The following is a 12,809-nucleotide window of genomic DNA, read 5'->3' on the forward strand; positions in this document are numbered from 1 at the left end:
TTATTAAATACACCCGATTCTTTTTTTACACGGGGGATGCGTGCCGTGTGAAAAAAATCCGTGTAAAAATAATCCGTGTTATTTCGAGAAACCGTGTAAAAATAATCCGTGTTATTTCGAGAATCCGTGCAAAAAAATCCGTGCTATTTCGAGAAACCGTGTAAAAAAGCCGTGCAAAAATATCCGTGTAAAAAAGTAACCGGGTCTGTGTTAATCTGGGGATGCGTTCCGTGTAAAATAAATCCGTGTAAAAAATCCGTGTTATTTCGAGAATCCGTGTAAAAAAAATCCGTGCTATTTCGAGAAACCGTGCAAAAAAAATCCGTGTTATTTCAAGAATCCGTGTAAAAAAAGCCGTGTAAAAAAATCCGTGCGAAAATAATCCGTGTAAAAAAAGAATCGGGTGTATTTGATGTTCCAAATTCAAGTTCAAAGCGTTGTTGTCTTATCAAAATAGAAATAATGAGCTTTTGAATTGATAAGATCATAACGAAATTGATTCATGGAACAACATGAGTGCGAGTTGTTCGACACGCATCAGTTTCGAACCAATAGTCTTCTGGCAGTCATGGACTTCTACTACTTACCGGGATCGGCTCCGTGCCGTGCAGTGATGATGGTCGCCGAAACAGTGGGAGTCGAGTTGAACTACAAACTCACCAATCTGCTGAACGGTGATCATCTGAAGCCGGAGTTTCTCAAAGTATTCCAAGCTATTTTGATATAATTGATTAATTTTAATCGATTCAGTAATCTACAGTTAAATCCACAACACTGTCTGCCAACTCTGGTGGATGGAGATTTTGTCTTGTGGGAGTCACGTGCCATCGCCCTCTATCTGGTGGAGCAGTACGGCAAGGATGATCGATTGTACCCGAAAGAGGTCCGCAAGCGAGCCGTGGTGAATCAACGGCTGTTCTTCGACGCCACAGTTCTATATTGCCGGTTCGCGGAGGCATTCTATCCGGCGATGAAGCTGCCCGCGAAGGATTCGAGAGAGTTGCAAAAATTGGATCAAGCGGTGGCGATGTTGGAGGTGTTTCTGGAAGGGAAAGAATTCGTTGCAGGAGGGGATGGCTTAACGGTGGCTGATATAAGTACTCTCGCCACCATAACGACGTTTGATGTGGCTGATTATGATTTGGAGAGGTATCCGAATGTTTATAGTTGGTATAAGCGGGTTAGCGGCTTAACTCCCGGATGGAGGAAAAACAGAAGAGGCGCTATGCAAGCAATTTTGTATCGAAAGTTCTTCCAGGTGTACTATCCGAAGTATTTCACCAATGTGGAAAGAGAATTAGGTGAATCGGAAGCCATAGAATTGCTTAATTTTTTGGAGCAGTTCCTGGATGGTATTACGTATTTAACGGGCGAAGTAATCTCTCCTATTGATCGGCAGGTCACCCAGGTGATAGGTAAGATCCAGCAACAAGGGATTTCTATAAGTCAGTATTCAAATGTTTTGACATGGGCTTCGAACATCGGAGGTCTACAATTGAAATAAAAGCTTTTCCATGCTAATAACAAGGGAGATTGCATTTTCTTGCAAGGCGAAGTCACGAAACCGCCGAGCATAAAAACTGGATTACCGTTAAACCTGTTCCACCTCTAAGCTCAACCCACACGATGCCGACAGGCGGATGCTGCGGAAGGAAGCAAATTCCCCGCTTCTGAAGGAATTTTACAACTTTAGCTTTTCGTCGTCCCAGCCGGCCGGCTGCAACCGCCACCAGTAGAGCCCAGCTTCATCTCGTCATTGCCCGCAATGGCTATAACTTTATTATTCCATTATTGCACAACGTCCCATGTGCTAGCACTCGCGGTTCTGTTTGCCTTTCCCTAATAGCTATACGGTGTCGCACTGAAAGGCTGTAATATAAGAATGGAAACTTAGTTTTAAAAAAAATTGGTTAAAAAAAATTGATGCGTTGCCATGTCCGAGGAGTAAAAATTTTGCATAAATTACAGCCGTTGAAATCCTGGATATGGAAAAACGAGACGTAATTAAGCACTGCCTATGGCTACAAATGGGTTTGAACATCGAAGAATATAATTATTTAGTATGATGCTCTTACGAGAAGAATTGACATTCATTTTGTGAATATAAATGGGTGTCTGGACTCAAATGTATGACTTCGTATTACATGTTTAACGTAGTGTCACTGCTTAAAATCGTTTTATTTCCCTTATGGGAAGCTCGTTTTCACTAAATTCTTTAATCTTGAAACATTTTTAAGTATGATCCAATTAACAATCATTGAGGCGTCAAGAAATTTCCGACCTGGAATAGAGTTTTTTACGGTTTATATAGAATGAAACTGTACAACAAAACATTCTCTCAAAAAATATAGTTTTTCCCTTGAAAAAGGCCACATCCAAATGGCCGAAACGTCGGGCAGAGTAAAACGCTAATCGTTTAATGGTTTTTGCCTTTCTCATATACTAAGTATACGTAAAGGCTATATGATCGCTCCAAACACAAACTTTTTATAGAAGGCCCGGAGACCCATAGTGTTATATACCGATCGACTCAGCTCGACGAATTGAGGTAATGTCTGTGTTTTTTTTCTTCCTAAGCAATGGAGGGGGAATCTGCTCAACAGACATCCTGGGTTGTCAGGGAAGTGCGGGGTTAGGGTGCCACCTCCAACAGCAAACGAGGGAGGCAGGACTACATCCCCGACCCGCTAAACCGTTTCCATTGCCACCAAGACCATCGTCCTTTCGGTACAACTAGAAAGTAATGCTTCAAAGGGGGGCCAGTGCACAACGCACCCTCGAGGTTAGCTGCGTGTCCTTGCAGCACCGCACATCATAACTCGCTTTTTTAGAAGAACACCATGGTATCGTGCCAGCGCGTTGCCGGCCTCCAGGTTGGAGCAATCACAGGTGATGTCTGTGTGTGTGTGTCTGTGCGCACCCACCCAAAAAAATGTCACTCATTTTTCAGGTGCTTATCCTTAACCGATTTACTCGCAACAAGTTGCACTCGACGCAGAATCCTCTACCATTAATACTATTTTCATAATGCACGAGAAAGGCTTCATCACCGCTAGGTGGATTAATCAGGGTTTTTAAGACTGAGATAGCCTAAATTTCTACATATAAAATATACCCCTTTTGATTCTATGTATTACAAAAGGGCATGCATCTTTAAAAAAAGATAACAGCTCCGAACTTTTCAGCATCTAATTTTGTTCCACCTCGTGATTTCAAGGGCACCACTATCAATACTAAAGTAACGAGCAGCTGTCATCTTTTTATTGTATGTACGCGTGCTGCGACGCAGCTCAACCAAAATAAAAAGATGATAGTTATTCATTGCTCGTTTATCGCGATTGATGTTTGTGGAAACGCGAGTATAATTTATTTGGATATTGGACAGTTTTACCTTAAGGTCTAAATGCCAGAGATTCTTTTGAACAACTGAAATGGAACGAGAGAACAATTATTGAACGCTTATCCAATTCAATTCAATGAATCACAATCAGCATAAACAAATGAAAAATAAGGCAAATAAGACAAATAAAACAAATAAGACAAATAAGACAAATAAGGCAAATAAGACAAATAAGTCAAAAAAAGGAAAGTAAGACAAACGAGACAAATAAGACAAATAAGACAATTAAGACAGATAAGACAAAAAAAGACAAATAAGACAAATAAGACAAATAAGACAAATAAGACAAATAAGACAAATAAGACAAATAAGACAAATAAGACAAATAAGACAAATAAGACAAATAAGACAAATAAGACAAATAAGACAAATAAGACAAATAAGACAAATAAGACAAATAAGACAAATAAGACAAATAAGACAAATAAGACAAATAAGACAAATAAGACAAATAAGACAAATAAGACAAATAAGACAAATAAGACAAATAAGACAAATAAGACAAATAAGACAAATAAGACAAATAAGACAAATAAGACAAATAAGACAAATAAGACAAATAAGACAAATAAGACAAATAAGACAAATAAATAAGACAAAAAAGACAAATAAGACAAATAAGACAATAAAGACAAATAATACAAATAAAACAAATAAGACAAATGAGACAAATAAGACAAATAAGACAAATAAGACAAATAAGACAAATAAGACAAATAAGACAAATAAGACAAATAAGACAAATAAGACAAATAAGACAAATAAGACAAATAAGACAAATAAGACAAATAAGCCAAATAAGACAAATAAGACAAATAAGACAAATAAGACAAATAAGACAAATAAGACAAATAAGACGTTTCAACACACGGTTACTTTGAATTGTTCATGAGCTCTGAGATGTTGAGTTTTTACCAACACCGATTGTAAGAGGTTTAGAAGCCTCATTCTAAGCAGCCCGTAAGCTATCATTCGAGAGCCTCTGAAGCCTCCTGTCATGTAACACCTTTCAAGAAACGCGGAAGCTTCCTTTCAAGAGGCTCGGAAGCCTCTTTCAAGTGGCTTGAAAGTCTCCTTTCAAGAAGCTCGGAAGCCTCCTTCCAAGAGTCTCTGAAACCTTCTTCCAAGAGGCTCCAAAGCCTTCTTTCAAGAATCTCGAAAGCCTTCTTTCAAAAGGCTCGGAAGCCTTCATTCAAGAAGCTTGGAAACCTCCTTCCGAACCACAAGAGGCTGGGAAGCGTCCTTTCATAAGGTTCGGAAGTCTCCTTTCAAGAGGCTCCGATGTTTCCTTTCGAGAGGCTCAGAAGCCTCCTTTAAGATGCTCGGAAACCTCTTTTCAAGAAGCCTCATTTCACGAGGTTCGGAAGTCCTCTTTCGAGAGACTTGGAAGCCTTCAGAGACTTAAGTCAAGAGTTAGAAGTCTCCTTTCAAGAGACGAGAGTCAGAAATCTGCATTCAAGAGACTTGGAAGTCTCCTTTCAAATGACTTCAAACCTTGTTTTGAATGGTTCGCAAACCTTCTTTCGAGGAGGCTTCCACCTTTTAAGAGGCTCAGAAGCCTCCTCCTAAAAGGGTGAGGGTACAATGAATGTAAAAGCTCGAAGGGGTACCTCTCCAGACAAAGGTTGAGAACCGCTGATCTAGAGGAATTATTGGCGAAATACCCGGAAGAATTCCTGGAGTAATATCCAGAGGAATGCCTTGACGAATACTCGAAGGAATTCTCTGGCGAAAATCTATATCTAGAAATATCCGTAGGAATTCCTCATGGAACTTCCGGAAGAATAAGAATTCCAGGACGAATATCCGAAGGAATATCCGGAGAAACTCGTGGAGGAATATTCCTTGAGGAATATCTGTAGCAGTATTTGGAATAATTTCTGGAGATGGATGGATATACAGTCCCTTCCCGATTTTAGCAACACGACCGGATTTTAATGTTGCCAAAATGGGGCTGTTGCCAAAAACGGGAAAAAATTTCAAACAAAATATAAATTTTTTTTTTTGCATGATTGAAACTAAATACTTAGAATATGTACTTTAAAGTATGTGGAGAGTGTTTAAGCATCAGAATTGATATTTGTGCTACATTATTGTAACCAGGGTTCGTAATGCTCACTCAATCTCAGGAGCACAGGATGCTCCCTCAGCAAAATTTTCGGGGAGAAATCGCTTTTCGGGAAAGAAAAACAGCCTGGAGAGTGATAACCATTTTTCGCTCACTTCGATTGCCGCCGAACGTTGGTTTGTTCTTTTTCATTCATATTCGAGTCTTTTCGTGGCACCATAAATGCAAATGGTAGTAGCTTATGTGGACCAAATAACTTAACGCTTTCATACAGATGCCGTGGTGGTGTGGCTAGAGTAAGCGCATCCCCACAGCTATTATTGTTACTATTCTGGGTTCGAATCCCGGCGCGGCCATACAATTTTATAATTGTTCTGCGATAATTCTCGCGAAAAGTAAGTGAGAGGTAAAAGTGATGAAACGAAAAAGGATTTTCATCTAATAGGCAAGATTTTCGTTTATCTTCCCAGGCTAATTCTGGAGAAAGATTGATGGGTGAAAGATGATCCTCAACATAAACAAAGAAAAAAGATTCTCCCTTGGCCCGAAAAACGCTTGCTTTGGTCTCATTGAAACGAAAAGTCGAAACCCTGATTGTAACTTATTAGCCAATTTCATTATTCAAATTTGATAATAAATAATATTTGAAATTAACAATAGCGTCGGCCACGTCCTTACAAAAATTTGAGGTGATAAAAAACGTTTCTATTGTAGTCCATTGAAGTGCTGACTTCATATAAATTTTAGTCCACTAAAAATGCTTGTTTTTATCCTAATACACTATATAAATCATATAGCGATCCGACGGATACAAGATGACTAAATGTGCTACAATTCTTATATCATGAATTTTGATGGAGGCAAACTTTCTTGTGGTCGGTGTGATTAAGAGTAAAGTTCTGTGCTCAATTTTCGCTGACATTATGGAAAAAATGAACGCAATGATAAGACGTTCCATCGTTTTAAAAAATGGTAACAGAAATCTGCATTGGAGATCTGCACATTGGTCAAGCGTATCCAAAGTAGTGTGAGTATGGGTTAACTACACTCGACTAACTAAAACCAAATCCATTTGCGCTAGTCGGTCTCCTAGCACTAAACCCAGGAATATTTCAGATGGCAATGATTAACCCATGAGCGCACATTGTGCACTATGAGTGAAAGTGGGGCCAAGTAGAAGCTGGTAGACCATTTGCGTCATGCCACCTCTGACACACGACAGCAGTCAACCTACGGACAAACTGGTGCTCGCTGCAGGTCATCGAACTCCAGGTCTCCATGCACTACTTTCGTTATTATAAATTTGAAAAGATGGAAAAATCCTACATCTGACTGAAGAGGGAAGCAAAGCAGATCGGACTAGTCATTGAAAACGAAGTAGGCTCAAGAGAAGACAACGGCCATTCACCTCGAGCTTGTACCAATGGCGACAAAATCAAGGTGGTTGAACGATACCAGCAGACAAATTCGGAGACGCAACATGGCAGGAAAGCGTACGTACTTTGGACTCCAAAAACACTCCGACACATCCGACACATTGTAGTAAAAATGGTTCTCTACAACGATCCGACAGGCATAAGAAGGGGAGGTGTGCAGCGATCAAGGTGGATCGATCAGGTGGAAGACGATTTACGGACCCTCCGTAGACTGCGTGACTGGTGACGTACAGCAGTGGACGGAGACGACTGTTATGTACCGCAGAGGCCACTCCAGCCCTAGGCTGAATGAATAATAATAAAACCACATGTGACGCATCACTCGCCTATTGACGCAGCTAGAATTACACCAGAGATCTCGGGAACTTCAAAGGAGGTACTCCACTTCTGATACTTCGCCATCACAAACAGAATACTCGAATGCAGGCATTGAAAATGTGAGTGAGCATTGATCTATTGCAATCGTAGCATCCATAGCCAATGAGTGAACTGCCTCGCTCAGATTGATGCCAAACAACGAGTAGGAGCGATCGTTACTGTGATAAACAATGAGCAACACTGTCTGACAAACCAAGCCGTGGTGAGGTATCCATGTAAGCAACGATTTTCGTATTAGTACCTCGCTCTTCTTTCAAGGTGATAAGATAGCGGAGAGAAAGTATCAACGCATCCCATTCAGTGTGAGTTCCAAACTCATAGAGGTCTTCATTTTTAGAATGCTTGAATGGTTTCTTCTATCAGCATAACGTGACGATGCTCATTGTTGTGTTACCAAATGATTCGCTTCACTCAATGGGCTTCCATTAGTGAGCGTTGAAGATCATTAAACGGTAAATCATCGAACGTCCAATTTCAAAGATCTTAGGAAGCTCATAACTTGCCCCGCGGAAGAGCCTCAAGTTGGCTTAGATTAACCCGATTTTTTCTCATGATCTGATTTTTTTTTCAATGCCTGCTTGAGAGCCTTACGATTACATGTTACCAAACTCTCACCATTACTGTTGAACTGTTCGCAAACATGCTGGAATCAAAAGGTTGGGCAATTGACACATCAGGAAACTGGAAAAGCCAACAGTGTTCTGATATTAATCGTTAGACAAATTTGCGTAAATTTTAAACAATAAGACTCTTTGAAATAAAATGGTTGCTTATTATCTATATATTATCTTCACGGGAATGCAGCAGAAAGACGGATAAAATGACAAAACGACAGTTTCTCAACTGATACCAGAAAAGAGGCGCATAATGAGCAAAACGACTTGATGGCTATGAAGCGCATTTAGAAAATCGAATGTGCTAATCACTAGCAATTAAACCTATTGAGGCTTGCTTGCTCCTGGATCACTCATGTGATTCCGTTTGCATTGTGATGTAAACAGTGGGCTTCGCTTAATAGGTGTTGTACTATATTCAACGGTGTGAGTCAGCTTGTTGACGACAAAATCAGTGAGAATGCCAAAAATACGACATTCTACGGTGAACTGGTTAGATTAGGGTAGTGTGAATACGGTGATACGAGTGGTGGTTCATTATTTCAGTGAAAGTGACCACTTTTCGTACAGAGCCCATACTATGCATGTAAACCTCAATGACATTCACTTTTGGTATTGTTTATCTTATTACATATTAATATGGTTTAAAGGTTTTAGCTCTAAAAAGTATTAAAAAATATGTTCGAGTTTGTTGCCAAAATCGGGAAGAAAATGTTGATATGGAAATGCTAATATCATCTTCCAAACTTGGACGTACATGTTCATGATAGCATTAGAGGCGAAAGTATAGAATTGATAGTTCCGTTAGGATACGGCAGGCATGAAGAATGTTTTTATAGAAGTCGATTTGAAAGCGAGCGGAGGGCAATATTTGTGATTTTCAAATCGACTTCTATAAAAACATTCTTCATGCCTGCCGTATCCTAACGGAACTATCAATTCTATACTTTCGCCTCTAATGCTATCCTGAACATGTACGTCCAAGTTTGGAAGATGATATTAGCATTTCCATATCATTGTAAATCGTTTAACTTCACGTAGAAGTAACACACACGAAATCATTAATTTAGAAGAAAATGTTGCCAAAAACGTGTGTTGCCAAAAACGTGTGTTTCCAAAATCTGGGGTAGACAAAAACGGGTGTTGCCAAAATCGGGATGGGGCTGTTTATTTTTTTTTATTAACACTTACTACATAATTCCATTCTGAGTCGACAAGTACGTATTTACGACAAGTACGTTATTAGACACAAACATATGTGTTCAAATATTTCCATTGTGTGTAATATTCAGAATTCTTAACTGTGTAGCTTTTTGATACAACTGTTTGTATAAGAAAAGAAAAATTACTTCTTCATACCTGGCAAACACCTGCCCCAAAAAACTTTGCGATTACATTTTTGAAATACAATCTGAGATACATATCTTTGTGCATTTTAGAAAGGTGCAGAGGATACTTTTAGTGAGCAAATGTATGCTATTAACAACTCTCTATCCGCGTATACGTCTGGCAGATGCGGACATATAGATGAGTATCCCACTAGATTGGGCTGCGAAATGGTGAGTTGACATCCGGGAAGGGGCGCCTAACATAGCTCTGGTCCTCACAAGTTCCAATACTCACGCTTCCACGGGTCTTCCTAAGGGTTGCGTACTTAGCTGGTAGTGCAGCCTGGGCACTGTTGTCCTTCTGACATCAGCTAGAGTGAGAGGGTGCGTCCTGTGGGGTCTGCCTAGGATGTGGTGGGGTTCGACAGTGGGCTCTGTGCGCTCTCTGAACTTCTATAAAAAGCTGCATGTGTCCCCAAGCAGGCCCTATCAAAGCAACCGTGTGCCGCTCAAAGCGCACTAGCCTAGTCCTGGTGTTGGGTGGGACTTTAAACAAATTTGACCCGACTGATCGAGCGTCTGTTCACCAAGGAGGTGCGGCTCCAACAGCGTCTGTTCTGGCATCCAGCGGCTGAGTATGAAATGCTATTCCCCGGAAGCTATACCTAAGATGGCAGCCCCATCCCGGTGGATAGGGAACCTTGGGCCAACAACCTACTGTTCCCGAAACATCAATTTGTTCGAGAATCCGATAATGAAAGAATACGGACTGATTTTACGACGACGACTTTTAGCGAGTGAAGTCCGTTGGCCAAACTTTGGAGAACACAGAACGCCGTCGGGACAAGTTCTGCTATACTCTAGTTTACGAGGTGAACACGCTCCCGGGCATCGCGGAGTTGGCTTCCTACTAAGCGCTCAGGCACACTCTGCGCTTATGAAGTGGGAACCTAGGTGATATCAAGATCTGTTTGGGTGACTTCAATGCGAAGATCGGATCCGACAACTCGAACCGTGAGCGCATTATGGGACGCCATAATGGCTTTACAGAAAATCAAATCGACCACATCTGCATCAGCCGAAAATGGAAACGGAGCCTTCTTGATGTACGGAATAAACGTAGTGCCGATATCGCGTCTGATCATCACCTCCTCATCGGCGAAATACGCCTGCGCATTGCGCGAATTCGTCGGCAGGAGGAAAGAGTTGGACGACGATTCAACACACGCCGACTGGAAGATGCCACGGTGAAACGGTCCTTCGTTGAAGAACTGGAGACGCGTGCTGCAGATATTCCGGAAGGTGGCAGCGTGGAAGACCAATGGACAGCCATCAAGAATGCCTTCATCGCCACCAGCGAGAACAATCTGGGCGAACTACGCACCCAGAGAAAACAATGGATCACCGATGAGACCTGGAGGAAGATAGAGGAGCGAAGAGAAGCCAAAGCCGCGATAGAGCGATCGAAAACCAGAGGAGCCAAAGTCTTAGCCCGTCAACGATACTCGGCTCTGGAAAAGGAAGTAAAACGCTCATGTCGACGGGACAAGCGAGCGTGGGCGGACTCTCAGGCCGATGAAGGAGAGAGAGCCGCCGCAACCGGGGACACCACCTCGGTATGATCTGCCTAGGATCCGACGTATAACACGCGTCAATACCGAAGCTCAATCACTGCTAGAGATTCAAACAGCCATCCAAAGCATGAAATCGAATAAAGCCCCAGGGGTCGACCGCATATCAGCCGAGATGCTCAAAGCTGACCCCATGACATCCGCTCAACTACTGCATCGTTTATTTCATAATATCTGGGACACCGCAACTTTCCTGGTCGACTGGATGCAAGGTATCTTAGTAAAGGTGCCCAAAAAGGGTGACCTGACTGCGATAACTGGCGAGGCATTATGTTGCTGTGTACCGTTCTCAAAGTTCTGTGCAAAATTATCCTAGCCCGGATTCAGGAGAAGATCGATGCGACTCTCCGGCGGCAGCAAGCCGGATTCCGTGCCGGAGGATCCTGTGTGGACCATATTGTCACGCTCCGCATCATTCTGGAGCAAGTCAACGAATTCCAAGAGTCCCTTTACATGGTATTCATTGACTACGAAAAAGCTTTCGACCGTCAAATCACGAGAATATGTGGGGCGCCCTGTGACGCAAGGGGTTCCTGAGAAAATCATCGGCCTCATCGAAGCACAGTATGAGGCCTTCTCGTGTAGAGTGCTGCACAATAGGGTCCTCTCCGACCCTATCCGGGTCGTAGCTGGTGTGAAGCAAGGATGTATTCTATCACTGTTACTGTTCCTCATCGTAATCGATGAGATTCTGGTAGATGCTATTGACCGTGAACCAAACCGCGGGCTGTTATGGCAGCCTATAACCATGGAGCACCTAAACGACTTCGAATTGTCTGATGACGTTGCACTCCTCGCGCAACGGCGCTCTGATATGCAGAGTAAGCTCAACGACCTTGCCGAGCGCTCCTCTTCGGCAGGTTTAGTCATCAACGTCAACAAAACCAAATCGTTGGATGTAAACACGGCGACTCCTTCCAGTTTCACAGTAGCCGGGCAACCAGTGAAGAATGTTGAAAGCTTCCAATATCTTGGTAGCCAAATGGCGTCAGACGGCGGTACCAAGATCGACATATGCGCACGGATCAAGAAAGCAATGGCTGCCTTTGCGAGTTTAAGAAATATCTGGAAAAACAGGCAGATAAGTTAACGCACCAAAATAAGAAACATGGTGTGTATCAGTGGAGAACACTCAACGGCTGCAGGTGTTCATTAACAGATGCCTGCGGTATATAATTCGGGCCTGGTGGCCTCACAACTGGATCTCAAACAATGAGCTCCATCGTCGTTGTCACCAGAGGCCGATAGCAACAGAAATTCGGGATCGAAAGTGGGGCTGGGTCGGCCACACTCTACGTAGGGGCGGAAACGAAATCTGCAAACAAGCATTAGACTGGAACCCAGCGGGACATCGCAGCAGAGGCAGACCCAGAGGCTCATGGCGGCGAAGCCTCAATAAAGAAATAAAAGAAGTCGACCGAAATCTAACCTGGCAACAGGTTAAAGCGATAGCCGGGCAACGCTCAGGATGGAGATCTTTCATCCGCATTTTTATTCTTAACGAATTGTCCTGTGACGGTGAACTTGTGGCTCCGAAAGTGAGAACATTCATCATGAAAACGCTTGGCTCTGCGATAGATGTATCACGAAACAGGAAACATTGTGATGGTCGATCGCGTTCTATTACTCCTGTTTGGTGGAACATCTCTCTGATGTCGCCACTCACAGCCACCGGAAACTGTTGAAAGCGAAAATGTACGGACGGTAGTGGCATTAGAAGGTCTGGACCGGGAAGCAGCACGGAGTTCAGAGATACCCCATCAACTCTCGCATCCCATATCAAACGAATTTTCCCTGGTTTCTTTGGGTTGCAGACGGTCCCCAGAGGAAGATACCAAATCCGTCGTGGGTCAGCATTTACGATTTCCTCCTTTGTTGCTTTATGAGCATATCCCTTTTCTTGATATTCGCCTATTTGGCGGCGAATATTTTCGTCCAGCGTCGGGTCACGCGC

General features: G+C 42.5%; 1 protein-coding gene across 1 annotated transcript; it reads left to right on the forward strand.

The window, feature by feature from the left end:
- Positions 1–455: 455 nt before the first annotated feature.
- On the forward strand, positions 456–1,528 carry LOC134208082 (glutathione S-transferase 1-like). Its single transcript, XM_062684171.1, has 2 exons — positions 456–703; positions 761–1,528. The coding sequence occupies exons 1-2, from the start codon at positions 503–505 to the stop codon at positions 1,502–1,504; spliced, it is 945 nt and encodes a 314-aa protein (XP_062540155.1). The 5' UTR covers positions 456–502; the 3' UTR covers positions 1,505–1,528.
- Positions 1,529–12,809: the final 11,281 nt, after the last annotated feature.

Source organism: Armigeres subalbatus, chromosome 1 (genome assembly GCF_024139115.2).
Source record: "Armigeres subalbatus isolate Guangzhou_Male chromosome 1, GZ_Asu_2, whole genome shotgun sequence".
NCBI lineage: Eukaryota > Metazoa > Arthropoda > Insecta > Diptera > Culicidae > Armigeres > Armigeres subalbatus.

What these genes read in the sequence shown, in the direction of transcription:
- LOC134208082 (XM_062684171.1), top strand. Translation starts at nt 503, where the DNA reads ATGGAACAACATGAGTGCGAGTTGTTCGACACGCATCAGTTTCGAACC. An exon ending in TGAAGCCGGAGTTTCTCAAA is followed by an intron (nt 704 to 760) that starts GTATTCCAAGCT and finishes AGTAATCTACAG; the next exon opens with TTAAATCCACAACACTGTCT.